Raw genomic sequence first — 18,096 nt, forward strand, 5'->3', positions numbered from 1 at the left:
CTAACAGCTGTGGCTTTAATCTCACTTTAAATAACACTATGTGGCCACGCAGACAGTTACAGTCAGTATTAGTAATGTAATACTGAGTCATCTCACTCCTGCTTGTTGCCAGCCATCATCACCATCACATCTCACTAAGCGTATGGTGTGTTGATGGGGAGATAACAGTTCAGGGGGAATAAGTGCTTAACATGTTTTATTGCTCCTTTAACACAGTAGGTTTACTGTTAGGCTTCATCATTCTGCTGTACAGACTGGATTTCGTTTTTTCCAGTTGATGTTTGTGTCTGTAATGATTTGAGTTGTAGTGATTCCCAGCATCACGGGTTTGATTCCTGCAGTGGTGCATCTGATTGACAGTAATACTAGAAATCTAGCAGACGGCCCTGCAGCAGCATACTTCCATGATTGTTGGATTCAGTTGTGAGACAGCAACATAAGGCAGCAGGTTGATGGGAAAAAAAAGAACCAAATATATGAGTTCTGATGTCCAGAGTAGGCTCAGCTCCACATACATGTGCTGTCCCTTCTTTTTCTCTCCCAGTTGCTTCACACTGTTTAGTCTTTGACTCAATGCTGGTGCCCAAAGTCGAAAAAATAGAAGCATGCCAGGGTCAGATCTTCATGCCAAGCTTGGCTTTCTGTTGAAAGAATACATGATAGATGTTAACTGCATTACATCCTCCATCATCTTAATTACTACCTTCTCTTTCATGTAGAAATCCAGCATCTATGATTATGCAAATACTGCTTATTTCAAAAGTTTAACTGCTGGACATAAGATGTTTTGTACTTCACTGTAAAGCACTGAAGGCTTCAGGATTCTATATCATACGTGTGGAAGTTGCATACTGGTCCACGATTGGCTCCAAACTAAGTGTCATGTCATCAATCATGCTTGTAGGTACACGTGTTAAACTGAGATTTAATGTGTTCCTCCTTCAGCAGATGGATGTAAAAACAAACTCTGCACATAAATCATTCTGTACAGAGAAGAGAACAACATCCAAGTGAAAGAACAAGAAGAAAAACGTATTGTTTGACGGAGGGAAATTTTAAGCAATGCAACGTTTGCATAAATAAGAGTAGGAAGCTAAAAATGAAAATCCATCATCGATTCAAAGTGAGAGTGTATAAATATGAAGGCTAAGCACTGACAGGTAGACAGAGAGATAATAACACTCACTGCTCAATTTCATTTTCAGACAGATTCATAATGGAAGTAAATGTTGCTTTCAGTGCAGTAACAGTTTCACATCATGTTGACAGCACTGATATGATCATAGTAATCAAGTACTATTCATTTCCTACACTGCAGACTGGCAGTAGAAGTCATAATACCACAATGTAAAAATACACCATTATATGTATTTAAAATGTTAATCAAAGTATGGACATAGAATCAGCTAAATGTACCTAAGTATAAAAGGTAAGAGGAATCATTATGCATACAAAGTTGTTTCAATGTCATCAACCTGAGTAGGTGCTGAAAACATTTTTAAAAGGAGCTGTAGGAGCTATAATTACTGTTATTATGTATTATCATGTTGCATCATTATTACTGATGCATTTCCATGCAAGCAGAATTGTAATGTAGATGATTGAGTAACTGTTGAATTGATCATCTATTAACCATGAAACATAAAATATCTCTAGTAACTATAGTTGTAACTATACCTGTCAGAGAAATATAATACAGTAAAACATATAATATTTATAGTATGAAGTGAAAAATGCTAATCAAGTAAAATACCTTAAATACCCTAAAGTTATACTTTAATATTAGTAGTTGTGTAAATGTACTTGAAGGAATATCCAACTGTAAAATGTTCACAGTGAAGGTTTTCACATATGTTGAGTATAAAATTAGTTGACACTGTATATTAAATACATTTTATTTAATCTCACAGAAGTTAGCAGATAAAATTAATCAGGTTAGATAATACTGCAAAAATACAAGCTGATAAGTTCCTATTTCCACAAATATTTCTCAAAGCAGCTTTTTACATTTAGCAACTAACATTTATAAATTGTTACTAAGGATCCAATATAACAACTCTTATTAATGATTTCCAACTGACCTACATACATACATATATATATATATACTGTATGTGTATATATATATATATATAGTTGAAATGAAACAATGTGGGTGAAAGCAGGACTTACGATGCCAGTAGCGTGTTTGGGTTTGACGCTGTAGGAAGCTTTCTCCTTGGCCTGTCGGAAACACTCCTCTGCTGCTTTTAATCTGCACCAGACACAATGTTCATGCTTTTAATGTCAATACAGCAGCCAAGATTAATGTCATAGTTGTCATCCATTTAGCTGTTCTTCATTTTGCAATCAAGTAACTTTGATTTGAGCTGATACTGTAGTAGACACTTTAATATGTCATGTAGAATATTTTCAGTGTTTGGTTTTAAGAAAGAAATAAGCACTGGATTCTAGAGCTGTTACACTGAAAGCTGTTCATTTACCTCTCCTTGAGAATGACTTTGTTCTCTTTCTTCCATTGGTCCTTGAAGTCAGAGGAAAACTCGTGCCAGGTGGAGAAAAGTGTGTTTGGAGAAGCCTCCTTCTCTCCTGCTTTGGCCTTCACTGCAAAGAACGCTATGATCTCCAGGAACCTGACAGGAACAAACCAATACTTTACTCTTTACTTATTTTTAACAATATAATAATACAATCATCCTCTTGGCTGGATCAGTAAACCCAGAACAAACTCATTTGAAACTCTTTCTTTTTAGTGTTCACATACAGAGATTATGTTCTCAGTTCTCAGTGGGGTTTTGACAGTTTAAATAAAATAACATATATACAATAAATATAGGAAACAAACTGTAATATAGAATGTGAGGAAGAAAAGGAGCTTGTTCTTACAGTTTGTGAGTGCTGCTGAGCTGAGCTTCCAGCGACTCCAGTTCACCTTTAGCTAAGAAATGAATAATTATACAAAAGGTCAAAAGAAATATTAAACATATACATAGAACACACACACACACACACACACACACACACACACACACACACACAATATATATCATAGTTTACATACAATATATTGTAAACAGTAACTTATCCATTTTAAGCTTGAATGTACATTAAGTGGTAAGTTCAGGTTTGTGTGAATCTAGCCTTTATGTATGTATGTATGGAGGCAGTGAAGCAGAAGAAACCAGAGAAAAACTACTAAAAACAAAAAGCTTGTAGTTATACTGGGGCACAGAAACACTGCTTGGCTCTGAGGCAGACCACAACTACTTCTATACACACATTAGATCTCTGCAGCTCTTTCTTTGTAAATCACTGTTTGCAATGCAGATTAATATGGAGATAACCCTAACACAGTCAGAGCAGTGAGATGAAGCAACAGACTGAAGAAACTGTCTCAAAGAGCCAGTAACCCTAACCCTTTGGATCTTTAAGTTAAGTGTCAGTGTAAGTATGTATTTATACATATGGTCAGCTCATGTTTTGCTGGCTAGCAGACAGGCAGTCTTGTGTTTCAGCAGTATTGCATATTTTAGGAAAAGGATCTGGCTGGGTCCCAGAAACAGGTATAGCATTCTGAAAATACCCCTTGTAAAATACTTGACATGCCACATTACTATATAGGCCACTGTGTATCATCATCATACCCTGTAGTCACTGTGTTTACTGCTTATGATGATCCAAGCTGGTATTAAACCATGCATTAAGACAGAATTCCTGATTTGATTCAACTTTGCCGAATCGAGCTCATCACAGAAACACATATCATCAGTCAGTAAGAGTCCAGACCTGAGGGAAGAGTGTGGCAGTGTTTCCTCTTTCTGACTATAGAAACCTAACACTAATTGTATGTTTTTTTGTTACCTTCTGAGAGAAACTCCTCCATCTTGTCTTTGAAAGGCTGCAGGTTATCTTCATCTGAAACCTTGCACACCTTCTCCACCTCTGACGTACACGCTGACAAAATATTGGAGAAAAAAAATGTAAGAAGCGTATTTCATGATAAATGGATTGTACTTATAAAGCATTTTCATAGTCTTTTTGACCACACAAAGCACTTTTACACTACATATCACATTCATCCATTCACACACTGAAAACTATTCTAATATAGTAAAACAATATCAGCATATGTTTTATTAAGTGACTTATAGTACTTACTATATCATGTTTTATAAAACTGGGTGAAATGTCAATAGGGTTAGGAATTAGGGTTAGGATTAGTGACCTAAGTCTAAGGCAAATGTGTTTAATTGTATCATTGCTAAGTATGGTTAGACACCCTCATGTTGTGTGAGTGGAAACAAATAAATGCTTTTTGGAGAGAAAAAGTGTTTCTTTTAACAATATCCATGATACAAGTAGACTTAGTTGACCTCCCTCACATTTTGAGATTTGACTGAATGGTCAACCAGGTCTGGATTCATTCACTTACAAAGTGTGAGATGCAACTTTAAGAATAGTTTGAAATGTTACCAGAGCTTCACACTAAAATATTAATGTTAGTTGTTGCAACATGATGTCTGGTATGCAGCAATAAGGCATTAAGACTGAGGTTAATTATGAGCTGAAGTGTATTTTTGACAATGGGTGTGTCTATGTGTGTGTGTGTGTGTGTGTGTGTGTGTGTGTGTGTGTGTGTGTGTGTGTGTGTTACCTCTCAGGTCCTTCCTGAGTCGATTCAGGTCTTTTTGGAAGTCTTCAAACTTCATCTGTGAAGCCTGGAACAAGTCGTGAGGCTCAGGGAGAGGATACACACACGTCTCCCTGCCAGCATCCTGCAGATGGAGAGAGACCAATATTACATGATATACATATAAAAAATATCATATGTCATACAATCTTTTCAGTCCTGAATGTTCTAATTTTACACTACTGAACTTCACCTGTAACACTGATTTCCATCATATACACACACTAAATACATTCCTTAAAGACCGTGTAAAGTGAATTCAAACATTTTCTTCTAAACACATTAAATAGGTCATAGATGTATTAATAAATCATTGAAATTTGGCAGGGTGGTTAACAACACACTTTTCTGTGGTATGTCAAACTCAGAACACATATTTATTCTTACTTTACACTGACTTTAACAATTAAATCCCAACAGTGATTTTTTTTAACATTTCCTTTTAAAGACTGAACAAGCCCATTTCAGACTTTATTAAGAACACCAAACACATCATTTCTCACTTCACTGGTCTCCAACCTTATAAATATGAAGCCTACATGCATTACAGCAGTGTGATGTGGAAATGAAGTGCAAATATAAACATTTTGCACACAGACAGACATCTGGTTCATGTGTACATTACACAGAGAGAAGAGATGCATTATGATACATTGGTAGCTTGTGTTTGTAGGTGGGATGTAGGAAGATATACACTTTGAATATGAGTTATAGTACATACAGTATGTAAGGAACACTGATATGAGAGTATACAATGAGGAACACAGATAACAAAGTAAAGGAAAAAGGAAGTAGATAGAAAAAAAGAGAAAGGAGGAAGGAGGAAGTAGAATAACAACAGCTGACCTCATCGAAGTGTCTGAGGTAGTATGCAACAATGTACGACAGGAGACTTCTACCACTGTCCTGCATGTGGAGGGAAAAAAAGATGGTAAGTTTGGTAGGAGAGGAGAACATGATGTTTAGACTTCCTGCAGGTGTTTCTGGTGTTTCAGCTGCTGTAAAAACTGCATGATCAATATATTAAAAATATGTTTATAGAGAATATTGCTGAAGCTGCAGTTACTGTAGAACCCTGCAGAAACATATAATTATTTATATAAATATAACGACAAAGGCTGCAAGTGTGTATTATAATAAAGAAATTGGCTGCTTATGCCTCTGTACGTTTTATTGACATGAAAGACATAAATATGATATACACATTTTAAATATAATAATCAGTTCTAAAACTAATATGAAGCTGGCCACTTTGATTCACCGGTCATGTGTAATTCCTGGGTAAATATTATGTTGTCATTTATCACTTAAGCACTGACTCTGCTTCTGATGGAGCTGCTGGGCTAAAAGTAATAATAATCTCATTTTATTTACACCTTTAAGCTACTGACAACACACTGTGTTATATATAGAATGTATGTTCGAGTAAGATTAGTTCATAACTCCCACTCTTTGCATAGAAATAGCATACACTGGCCATACAGACTTGGACACATTTGTTGGTATCCTTACAGTTCATTAAAACAAAGCTTCATTGCTCCTGAAAACTGATCAAGTTAAAAGCAATTGTCTCATGTATACCTGTAACCCTAACCCTAACCCAGCTGGAGCAGTTTGTTCAGGGGGGCAAACTACCTGCAAACAGTAACAACAGGTACAGAAGTCTCATTGAGGGCTACAGAAATCACTTGTTTGCAGTGATTGTCTCTAAAGGTTGTGCAACAAAATATGTAAGGTCCATGTCATTTCCATTTGCTTTATTATTTTGAATATTCTGTTGAATCAAACATCAAAAGCAATGTTTCATTTGTATTAAATATGGAATAAACAATGATGGATACTTCTGACAGTGTCAAGTTTGAGTTTGATTGTGGGTTCTTCTATTTTCGTGGAAGGGTACCAACAAATGTACATAAGGGAATGCAACATTCTAAGAAGCTCCCAATAAGTTACAAGCATCTCATATTTAGTGAACAAATACATTAAGGTCAGAAAACCAGACCAGTCAGTGATCACCCTGATGTTCACCATGGAAGAACAAAAATTCAGTTTATTTTACAATTTCTCTCCCTCTCTTTACTCACACTGCTCTTGACATCTTTGAGTTTGGGCAGGATGTCGAGGGTGAAGCCGTCAGCTTGACCTCTGGTTCGATTGCCGCCATTCATGAAATTACCGAAAGCCAGGACCAGACCCAGAACCCGCTTCACTGTCTCACCCTCCTGCAGAGCCTGCACAAGACAACAAAGGTACACATATAGGGACAGGTGGTATGTTGTAAGCCTTGTCTGAGGCACATTTGTGATTTTGGATGAGAGTAAAGGGAACATGCAATAGAAGAAAAGATAAATACAACCACATAAGTTTGTTCCATCCTCCAATACTAAGTCTTTCATAGGATGCAGATATGAAATACACTTATGAGTCTTCCAAAAGGAGGCAGAGAGTTTGACTCACCTTGCATACCCTCTGCAGAATGTCCAGCTTCCTAACTATGGATGACATGCACTCAGTAAAGCTGGACTGGAAGAGGATGCAGAAGACTCTGCCAGAGAAGTTGGGGATGAGGGAGAGCTGGTGGAGGAACCTGCAACACAAGAAAAAAACACTGACTGCACTCCATCTCTCAACCGACTCTTATTCTCTCCTGCGTACGCTCTTTATAGAATGACTCACTGCCCTTAGTAAAAAGTAGTTTATTCAAGTGTACTATGAGTATACTTATTTTATACTAAAACTGAGGCAGTATACTTGAAGTTTACTTTTTACATACTATATTTTATATACTTCAGGATAGTATAGTGAAGTATACTTGGCTTATACTGAAAAGTATAAAGAAAAGTCTAAGACTAAGTACATTAATACTAAGACTTACACTTATACTTTAATACTAAAGCTTATACTTGTACTTTAGTATACTTTTTACTTCTTTCTGCCACAAAGTACTAATACTTAGTATATCTTGATCCAAGTACAGACTAAGGTCAAGTCATTGACTCGTGCTTACATTTAATTTAGCAGAATAAAAATGTTTTTCACTCCACACATTAGCTTTGAGGTATTACCCCTGTTATAAACTTATATGTTCAACATCATATAGTATAGAACTAGCACAATGGCTCTATATAGAAGAGTGTACTTGTACTATACTTTAAGTATACTTCAATAAACTAAAATGTGGACTAGAAGTACAGTATATACCTAGTACACTAGTAGTGTATAGATGAGTGTACTTGTTGTATACTTGAAAGTGTACTTTTGTAAACTTAAAATGACCTTATAAAGTATACTTAAAGTATACTTTTATAAACTTAAAAATGTTCCAATTTAGTCCGAAGCCGTATTAAATTAATATACTTTCTAGTACACTGGTCCATAGTATACTTGCTATACTTATACTTACACTCAAGCATACTTAATAAAATGAACTTCAAGTATACTACTTTTTGCTAAGGGTGGTGTTGAAGTGTGAGTAAAAAAAGCCACTCACTGCTCAGGTTTGTCCAGAGGTTTAGCGTTCTCTTTATCTTTAGACACCTTGATGTGCTTTTCAATCTTGTCCAGCTCCTCCTGCTGCGCCCTCTGTAGGAGAGACACAAGAGACATACAACTCACACACAGTCTACAGAGTATATACTACACATACTCATGCACTGTACTGATGTATAACTAAGTGACTCCACTAGCCAGCATGGATAATAGAAACTAGCTGGCACCATCCAAAAGAAACCACAAGTCACAGCTGTAACACATGAACTCAAATACCCAGAATTCTTTTATGATAAAGTGCACACCACCACAGACACACACTTCAAAACAAAAGGGCTTTGAACTGGCAATTCTTGACATCAACAGAGCAAATATGTGACTTGATGACACACAGTATGCACTGAAGATGAACAACTGCTGAACATAAGTGGTGTGTTGAATACTGAAGGTAACTTTAAGAGATAAATGCTTGGTGGTAGAGTCATGTCAACATCTGTTAGAATAACAATAATTAGTATTCTTACCATATGAACTTCAACATGTTTTTTTTTGCCTGGCTGGGTTTTTTTGCCTGTTTTTTCCCCTTGTGCCAGACTTTTTTTCTTTTTTTTTTTTGCCTGGCCCTAACACTCCGTCGTATATCACTGTCTATTTTCTATTTTTTTATATTCAGGCACGGCACAGCAAATTTCATTGTACTTGTTGTGCAATGACAATAAAGTCTATTCTCTTCTACTGGCAGAGGTCATGAATCCTCTGACACAACACAGTTTCCATCATGTAATCAGACAGGCACTACAAACTGATTCAAAGTGTGTGTTGCTCACATTTTCATACAGAGCCTGCAGGGTCTCCAGGTCCACTACTGTGTTGTCCAAGTTGAGAACGGCTAAGAAAGAAAGAGAGAGAAAAAGAGAGTGAGGGGTCACTGGCAGCAACTTGATGGCACTGTTCACACTATTGAGTAATAATGTTGCTAGATATGATCAAAGACATTGTGAAGGAGTTATGAAAGCTGAAGTGACAGACCAAAAGGAAGAAATCAGGAAAACATGAAATAGTAAAGAAACAAAAGAACAGAGAAAAAGTGGAAAAAAGAACAATACTCTTGAAGTCTGGGCCTGTACCTCAAGCTTTGGGTCATGGATCGGTTTCATTCTTACTTCCAAAAACCAAAAAGAAAACAAAAACATATTTAACCTTCTTCTCTGAACTGTGGTGAAAATGATCGGATTACATGCAAAACAAAGCAAAATTACAAAATAAAGTGTATCCAAGCACCAAGTACCAGTCCTGTCAGCTCTAGTTTGGAGTTTGTGCAAAGATGAATCTGTAATGTGTGCATGCATTAGGTTTATCACTATTTGTGTTTGTGCTGTAGTAATGATATATTATCTTAAAACAACATCAAATAACCACATAGCCAATATAAGCCCCGTCTGATTGTAGTTTTACAGTGTCATGCATAGAATAATTACCTACAATGCATTGCAAAAGTGTGATTATAGTAGTTTATTGTGAGAATTTACTATTAAAATCTACTGATTGTTAACAGTGTGCATATTTGGTGAGGTTTTCTTATCTTTGCAGAATCGGTTTCCTCTTTGACAGAAATAATGTCTGTATCTTGTGCAGCATGCAGCTGAGTAATAAAGTGATGAACTCACCATGATGGATATCTTTCATGTCGAGGTGCAGCGAGGACATGAGGATTCCTACTGCCTGAGAGCGTTTGTTGTTGAGGAGCTTTACAACCTAAAAAACAAACAAACCAACAAAAGAAGCACATATGAGATTCAGATTGAAAAGCACATGTGTGTATCTGCCACTGGAGCACAGAAGTTCTTCATTCATATCTGTGTGTCACATGCTGTACTGCTGATTATTTCTAGTTGCATGGGGCTGATGTTGATGCTGCATCTGTGAAAAATCGAACTAGATTGTAGCTGACAGTAAAGGATGAATAATATACACAATGAATGTCAACACCGTAAGAAAACTGAAAGCCTCAATGCAACACTCATTACACCAAATATGTAAGATGGGACAAACATGATGAAAGGTCATCATACTGCTTATCATATTTTTAATATAAATGATTATATACTTTACTGGACAGTACATAGTATAGTATCATACTATAATTTTACTTCTCTACTAGGTTTGTGACATATACCATGTGTAAAAGACAACACTACATATTTACAAATTCCAAAGTACCTAACCTCATACTGAAGATTGACTGTCATGTTGTCATGTTGTGCAGGATGAACACATTTAAATTCAGATGATCCAACTTTTTATTTACAAGAAGACAATTTACTGATTAACCCTTACATATTGTTCATATTCTACACCCTCACAGTATGTTCTGGGTCAGTTTTGGCCTGGTCAAATAATCCTCTTATAAAAAGTGTCTATACCAAATGTTGAACCACAGAGATAGTGTATTTTTTTAGCTTTTACATCACTCATTTTTGGAGAAAAAACAGCTCCTATCACACAATGGCATGTCCTATTTTACCTAAGACATGAAAATATAACCTAGCAATAATGATGGAAATGTATTTTAGAACTTGTGTGGAGTTTATTGTATAACCATCAGAGCCATCAGTCTTCACTGCTACATCATAAAAAGAAATCTTATTAAAACTATTAACTATTCATTTCACTAAAACACATGGCAATAGATACAGAGATCATTTGACCCAGAACAGCCTCAATGGACAAACATTTGTAGCATCTATACAAAAGTATCACATTTTAAAATATTTTTATTTTTGTGCATTTTGGGCCACTTTAAAGTGATCAAATTTCAGAGTAAAAGACATTTGATGTGTTTTTACAGCTGTTAAATGTCAAATTTGAGCATATTTATCCTTTTAATAAAGCTAGTAGAGAGGTGACAGGAAATAGGAAATGAAGGACTGGAGATGAAAGAAAGGTCATCCAAGCCACATGACCAAATGCTAACATTAACATGCTAACATGCTCACAGTGACAATGCTACTGTTGATGTTAAGCTGGTATAATGCTAATCATGTTAATCATCTTAATTCAGCATGTCAGCATGCTAACATTTGCTTATCAACATTAAACATAAAAGTAGAGCAGAGGCTAATGGAAATGTCATGAGCTTGCAGGTATTTTACTGTTGGACACATAGATTTTTTTGACCTGATGATGGCGCTAGATGAGAAGTTAAGATGTCAATCAAGTTATGACAATTCATCCTTGGGGAGAAACATGGAGAGACCTCCTATATCTGATCCACATTTCATGGCAATCCATTTAAGTTTGGTGGGAATTGGTGGATTTTGCCTTTATAATTGTGACGGTACATTTTTTACATTGCTATAAAACACACTTTAAACACACAGACCTGTTTGGCCTTGGACTTGGTGATGGTGTCAGAGAGCGGCTGCTTCTTCTCCTTTACAGCTGTTTTAGAGAACAACTCCACAAATTCTTCAAAGTCCACATCGGGCTCCTCTATTGCCTCCCACACCAACGAAGAAGAAACCTCCCTGAGAACACAGAACAATAATTACATAATGTGGTTTCTCAGCAGTGAAGCATAATCATTTCCATCAGTTTTAATACAATACAGCTTTTTAAATATAATCCATTTGATACTGTGCAGGAAGGCTGATGACAAACCTCACAGCAGATATAATGACTTCTGACATGTGACACACATCCAACTTTATGAATTGTTAAAATCCATTATGAGTGAGTACCACATACTTAAACAAACCCAACAAACAGAATTAGCTTTGTAGGATGTAACACAAACCAGAGCTTGTATTTTGTTGTATAATATTCAAGTTAGATTATTGTTAAGTCCTGACAGTAACAGTGAGTTACTCTGACAACAGTGACATTGGTGGCTTGGACTCCGTCTGATTCTTTTTAATCATGAGAAGCATGAAGAACTGTACACTGGCCACTGCTGTATCCTAAAGGCTGAGCTGCTCTTACACACTGAGTCGTGCTGAATCGCAGCCAGTCATGCTCTACATCTACTGCTCTGAAGAAGTCTAAAGAAGGGCATTGAGTTCGAAATGTCACTGGTGGTACTATTAAACCTACCTGCATGGGAGCTGAAGTGTGCAGACTTTTTTCTTGCTTTTACATCTACTGTGCAGCAGAGAAGTTTCCAAATCGGAATCCAGTTTTTTATATAAACATTTGCACTTTCTGAAGTTATTCTGTATTCTTGGTATTACTAGTCAATGAAGAAAGCCTACACACCCTATAGAGTTCATTGGTTGCTCCGCCTTTAAGATCAACACTGTACATGCCTGCCTGACATTTTACAAAGCATCGTTATGTAGTTGGAATGCAGATGAACATGCAGACTCATTTTAAAAGTCTACAGCAGACCTACACTCATATAAAGTTCAGAGACTCTGAAATAAGAACATTACATCAAGCCTATTTTACATTGACTGTGGTCAAAAGAGAGAATGTAAATGTAACAGCCTCTTGCATTAAAAAATACATGTGGTTTGCCTTCACGTTTTATCCGAATGCAGATAAAACACTTTTTTCTGTCACAGCAACAAATACAAATAGTGACATGTAGGGCTGGGTAACAGTACTTGATACCTTTAAGGTATTGACCAAAATAAATCGATACCCAGTAGTATGAATGCCACCAAAACACAATGCAAGCGTTTTTGGATTTAATGCAACATGTGATTGGTCCACTGCCACAGCACTTACAACCTGTAACTACAACCTGTCTGTGGTGGTGAAGTCATGGTGAATTTGAGTTAGTGTGATTAGCAGTTCAGCAGCCAAGATGTCACCTAAACACTCTACAGTGAGTCTACACTACACAGAGAACTACATGTAGAATGAGACTCTAATGAAGGACTCAGCTGCTATCAGTGTCACTTTAAGGCTACTTGGATTGGTATTCGTATCCCAGCTCTAGTGACATGTGCCAATGTTATAATTTACAGCTGTTTTTCCCAGAACAGGAAGTCAGATCACTGCTGCATGACATATGCATATGATCACTGTACAGAATGGTTTCTATTTGGATTCAAGATGCAACTAAATTTGACTAATCTGCAGCATCATCTTGAAGTGATCATTGCTACACGGGATATCATCTTTACTTTTTAGCGTGCAGCTGGATCCTGGTCCAGTAGAGAGGTTTCATGGGTCTGGGTGGCTCCACCACGGCCTTTCTAGGCGGCTTCTCCTGGGTCAAACCCAGAGCGTACAACCCAAACGGCAGAGGAGGAGGCAATGAGCCCAGAGCTCCTGGAAGAGCTGGAGGAATGCAGAACGCCCCTGGTGGAGGAGGAGGAGGTGGAGGCCCACAGCCTGGAGGTGGTGGAGGTGGCGGTGGGCCTCCCATTCCTGGTACTGGAGGAGGAGGGGGAGGAGGAGGAGGAGCAAGGCCACCAGGGAGAGGAGGAGGAGGAGGTGGAGGAGGGGGTGGAGCGAGGCCACCTGGGAGAGGAGGAGGAGGCGGTGGTGGTGGAGCGAGGCCACCGGGGAGGGGAGGAGGAGGAGGTGGTGGGGGTGGAGCGAGGCCACCAGGAAGAGGAGGAGGTGGTGGAGGAGGTGGCATTGACCCTCCTGGTAAGGGTGGAGGAGGAGGTGGCGGAGGAGGTGTTGCCATTGTCTGTCCCGATAAAGCATGAGGAGGTGCTGCTCCTCCTGGAAGCGGAGGTGGTGGTGGTGGTGGTGGTGGAGGTGGAGGTGGAGGCTGTTGCTGACATGAACACTGGAAGCCGTCCTGGACGGGTGGAGGCTGCAGGAAGCCGTTGACTCCACCCGGCTCAGTACAAGGCACTTTGAACTTAAAGCTGTCGTCCATGGGCGAAGTCTGCACTGACTTGGCCTCCAGGCAACCGGGCAGACCTGCTTCAGTCTGCAGGTGAGCATCACACACAATCAGCAGCCCCTCTTCTCCTCCACACTCCCTGTCTGTGGTGGTGGTGGTCATACTGTCCCTGTCCAGCAGAGGGGGCTGTCGCTCCAGCTCAGCAATCTTAGTCCTGAGGTCTTCAATGGTTTGCTCCAGTTGTTGGATGACATTGACGTGTTTTTCCTTCAGTTTTGTTGTTTTCAGGACACATTCATCCTAAAAATAAGGGAAGAGAAAAATCAGAGAGGCTTTCTTTGTCTTGTAATAAATGACAAATCTGCTGAAATTACACAGCCTATAGAGACATGGAGGATAAATGTTTAACTGACTCAATAACTGAGATTTTGTGAATTTTAAGGGGAAAGAATAAAAAACAGTAACAGAAAAACACAGAAAATAGAATTAAGTTGTAATTTCTTCTGACAAAATGTTTTGCTGTTTGCACAGCTATAAACCAGGGAAACCCCCCCCCCACAAAAACAAACAAATGAAAAAACAAAGAAAAGGGGAAAACATAGAAATAGAAAATAGTAAATAATTAAGTTGTAATTTCTCAGGACAAAATGTAACCATTTATCTTTTTACAAGAAAAAGTTATTTTATTTTGAAATATATTTTTCAGATTGTTGTTGGCACAGCCAACAGGAAACCAGGAGACAATAAGGAAACAACTAAGAAAAGGGGGAAAAACAACAAAACAGTAATAGAGAATAGAAAGAATTAAGTTGTAATTTCTCAGAACGAAATGTTATAATATTATAAAATAAATATTTATTCAGGGAAACTTCACTGAGAACAATGATCTCTTTTCCAGGAACACCTTGATCACATTCACACCTGGAAGCTGCCCAGTTCAACCACAGTCTGATCTGTCAGCCACTGAGCAGCTGGGGTTAACGGTCTTGCTAAAGGGCATCTCAGTGATGGTAATGAGGGAGGGATAAGTGCTGTTTCATCACTTTTCCTCACCCAGATTCATTCTGCCGGTCCAGGGGATTGAACCAGCAACCCTCCGGTCACAAGATCACTTCTCAACTTGTAATGTTACAAGAAAAAGCCATTTTATTTTGAAAATATATTTTTCAGGTTGTTGCTTGTACAGCTTTAAACCATTTAATTGAATATAACATCAGTAGAGTTTATTGTCTCAGATAATGGAGCAACCAGACACCAGTGAAAGCATTCATGTCTATTTCTAAATAAAGTAGAGGAAGCACAATTGCTGAATTGAAAGCTGTGGGCTCTCAAGCCATTCATAACTGATGGGATATATAGTGTGTTCATATTTTTTTTCCTACTCTCTGGAGTCCACTGGAACATATACATTGTCTTACACTGTACTGTATAGGATTATGAGCTGTCATGTCTGCTGTATATGACTCTGTGTTTTACAGACAGTGTGCTCTAAATCATTTGCAGTCTCAGGCTCTTTGAGTGAAGTAGAATAACATCAAAGTGACTGACCTGACAATCTTGGCTGTCCTTCTGTTGTTGCTTCATATCTGTGATGGCTTCATGTAGTTCTGGACAGACAGAGATATTGTCAGGTTAGGTTAGCAGTTAGCACAAACAGTACAACACAAACACATCTCAGAGGACTCATACGTCACATTACATAGTTTCATCAAACTGAGATTAAAACACAGCTGGTGCTACAATCACACTGTGTATAACTGACAGGCACTGACCAAAATCCCCCAACTTAACACCCCCAGCACATCCCTTGTATCTTTATACCTGTAACCTAGCAACCTTATTGCATGTTGTAATGACTGAGTCACAGGTTTTGGAATATATCATAACAATGTGACATTAAGTTTGTGCTATATATTGTAGAATAGAGGAACTGGTGTGTTGATCTCAGGCACTCAGTTTGTACCAATCACAGCACTGTCACACCATAATAAAATATCATAGACGTCCACATATTAATTCTTGTAGAAAACATGTGATTGGCAGTTAAATGGAATACACTGGTTAAAAATATATACTATTACTAAACAATACTATTCAATATCTGGAAATCCAATCACTTAGTATTTAGTTTTAATGCACACTTTATACTTTCAGAACACAATGAAATGTTTCACCTGCAATTTAATTTTTGCTTCAAAGTAAAAGAAGAAGAAGAACTCAACATGTATAAATAAGGTTTTATAGTTTATATGTTTTGACAGATCTTCACCAGTGACAGGCCAAGTAGAAGCTGCACAAGCCATTCATCCTTATGTTGTATGCTAGCATTAACCATCGACAGGCACAGCCATACTCTGCCTTTGCATGTCACATTATTGTAAGACCGTGTATTAGTCCGTTCCTATATAGTGTAATATTTACGACTTGTTACTCTATGTAGTTATTTTTACTGTATGTACCACTGGAGACACTTCATTTCATTGTACATTGTGCAATGACAATAAAGACATTGAATGTGAAGTCAGATCACTTCACTACCATTAAACTTTACTGTATTGTGCCAGTGTTGCATTTCTACATCCGGAGTCCAAGTTCAAGCCGGCTAACTGACATGATGACACCACTATCACAGTTAAAACAATGAAAAGTGTTCATTTTTAGGTGACAGGAGACCAACACCTGATTTATGGGATCTTCAACAAAGAAAGGGACAGAAAAATGTTTGTACTTTTCAGACTGAATGATACAAAAGGAAGGATTGTCTTTGTGGATGTAATACATTGAATGGGTTGTTCTGTTTCTTAAGTTTGCTGTTTCCCAGCACACCACCATAAGATCTGGACTAATGCAGGATATTGCAACTTGAACAACATGTCTTGTGCAATAGCCGAGCACAAAAAGTCAATAGGTCACATTCAGAGTCCTCCAAATTGCTCTGAAAACATTTGGACACAACAGAATGATTTGAACAGAGTGTTTGAATTCATAATCAGAAGGTACAAAAAAGTCTCACAGATGCTGTATTCTTTCTTAGTAAACAGCAACCGGAGACATTTCACTGAACTGTTGTCCTGATAACCAACAAGGATGCTAATTTTACATCCCACTTGGCATCATCTGCAGTGTTTTCCCACCACATCAAACAGAATCCAGAATGACTTAATTTAAGTGATTGCAGATGTTCTGAAGGAACACATGAAAGAGTGTGGTACAGTTTTCCTGCAGTGGAGGTAGATGAAACTACAGACATCACAAACAAGGTTCAACTCTTTTGGGAGAATGTGGTGATGGGGACTGTTATGAAGTTTGTGTGATGATGTGTATTTTATGGTCTTGATTTTGAAGGATTCTTTTGACCACACATATAAAATACTCAGTGGTGTGTGCGTTACAAGTCTGCCATTGCCTACCTGACCCTCACAGCATAACACTGTGCCTAACATCACCCTGCTTGTGTTTGCATATTTGGCAGCTTTGAGTCAGCACAAAACATGAGCCCACAATGTACAGAAATGATTACTCACCTTGATTATCCTCTAAAACTGCCAAAGTGTGAAGATGGAGATACCACATGCAGAAGAGAAGACAGGAGAAAGAAAGACAAATAAATGCTTTCATAAAACTGAATGGAGACAACACTGAATTTGACATTAAAAGCTATCGTCAGTGTAGCTGTTCTTGGATGATAGAATGGTTTATGCCTCATCAAGCATGTCAAGATATCTTTTGAAGATAAAAGTGACACCATATGTCGTGATAAGATCATCTGAAGATGTCAGTCTGTTTCAAAGACTGTATCAAACAAGATTAATATCAATCTCATGCCTTGGTGTTGAAAGAGTACTGTACTGATTTAGCATTGCGTAACTATAACATCGTCTGACTCATGAAAGGATCAAAATCAATGCAGCAGAACCAAATATAAAGGTAGAGGTGCTTTATATGTCATACATACAGTAGTAAAGTGAGGTTACATTAAGCAATTTCACACAGTTCCCGCCGATGACACAAAAGGCTTTGTATATAAATCAATACCAAGTAGTATCGAAACGTCTCCCGTCAAACGATACCTGTAATCCATCCTTTTCCCACTTGAAGTACAGGGCTGGAA

At 37.8% G+C, this 18,096-nt stretch overlaps 1 protein-coding gene across 1 annotated transcript in view; it reads right to left on the reverse strand.

Annotated features, from left to right (window-relative positions):
* Positions 1 to 614: 614 nt before the first annotated feature.
* Positions 615 to 18,096, reverse strand: part of fmn2b (formin 2b) — a 31,513-nt gene continuing 14,031 nt past the window's right edge. The window contains exons 5-21 of the mRNA XM_053341518.1: positions 17,510 to 17,521; positions 15,534 to 15,592; positions 13,649 to 14,285; positions 13,309 to 13,519; positions 11,562 to 11,706; positions 9,847 to 9,934; positions 9,007 to 9,068; positions 8,181 to 8,272; positions 7,148 to 7,277; positions 6,775 to 6,921; positions 5,537 to 5,596; positions 4,655 to 4,775; positions 3,862 to 3,954; positions 2,887 to 2,938; positions 2,484 to 2,633; positions 2,173 to 2,254; positions 615 to 641 (exon numbers count right to left, since the gene is read on the reverse strand). Coding sequence (XP_053197493.1) covers positions 615 to 641; positions 2,173 to 2,254; positions 2,484 to 2,633; positions 2,887 to 2,938; positions 3,862 to 3,954; positions 4,655 to 4,775; positions 5,537 to 5,596; positions 6,775 to 6,921; positions 7,148 to 7,277; positions 8,181 to 8,272; positions 9,007 to 9,068; positions 9,847 to 9,934; positions 11,562 to 11,706; positions 13,309 to 13,519; positions 13,649 to 14,285; positions 15,534 to 15,592; positions 17,510 to 17,521 — 2,168 coding nt within the window. The remainder of the gene's footprint in view (positions 642 to 2,172; positions 2,255 to 2,483; positions 2,634 to 2,886; positions 2,939 to 3,861; positions 3,955 to 4,654; positions 4,776 to 5,536; positions 5,597 to 6,774; positions 6,922 to 7,147; positions 7,278 to 8,180; positions 8,273 to 9,006; positions 9,069 to 9,846; positions 9,935 to 11,561; positions 11,707 to 13,308; positions 13,520 to 13,648; positions 14,286 to 15,533; positions 15,593 to 17,509; positions 17,522 to 18,096) is intronic.

Source organism: Scomber japonicus, chromosome 20 (genome assembly GCF_027409825.1).
Source record: "Scomber japonicus isolate fScoJap1 chromosome 20, fScoJap1.pri, whole genome shotgun sequence".
Taxonomy (NCBI): Eukaryota; Metazoa; Chordata; class Actinopteri; order Scombriformes; family Scombridae; genus Scomber; species Scomber japonicus.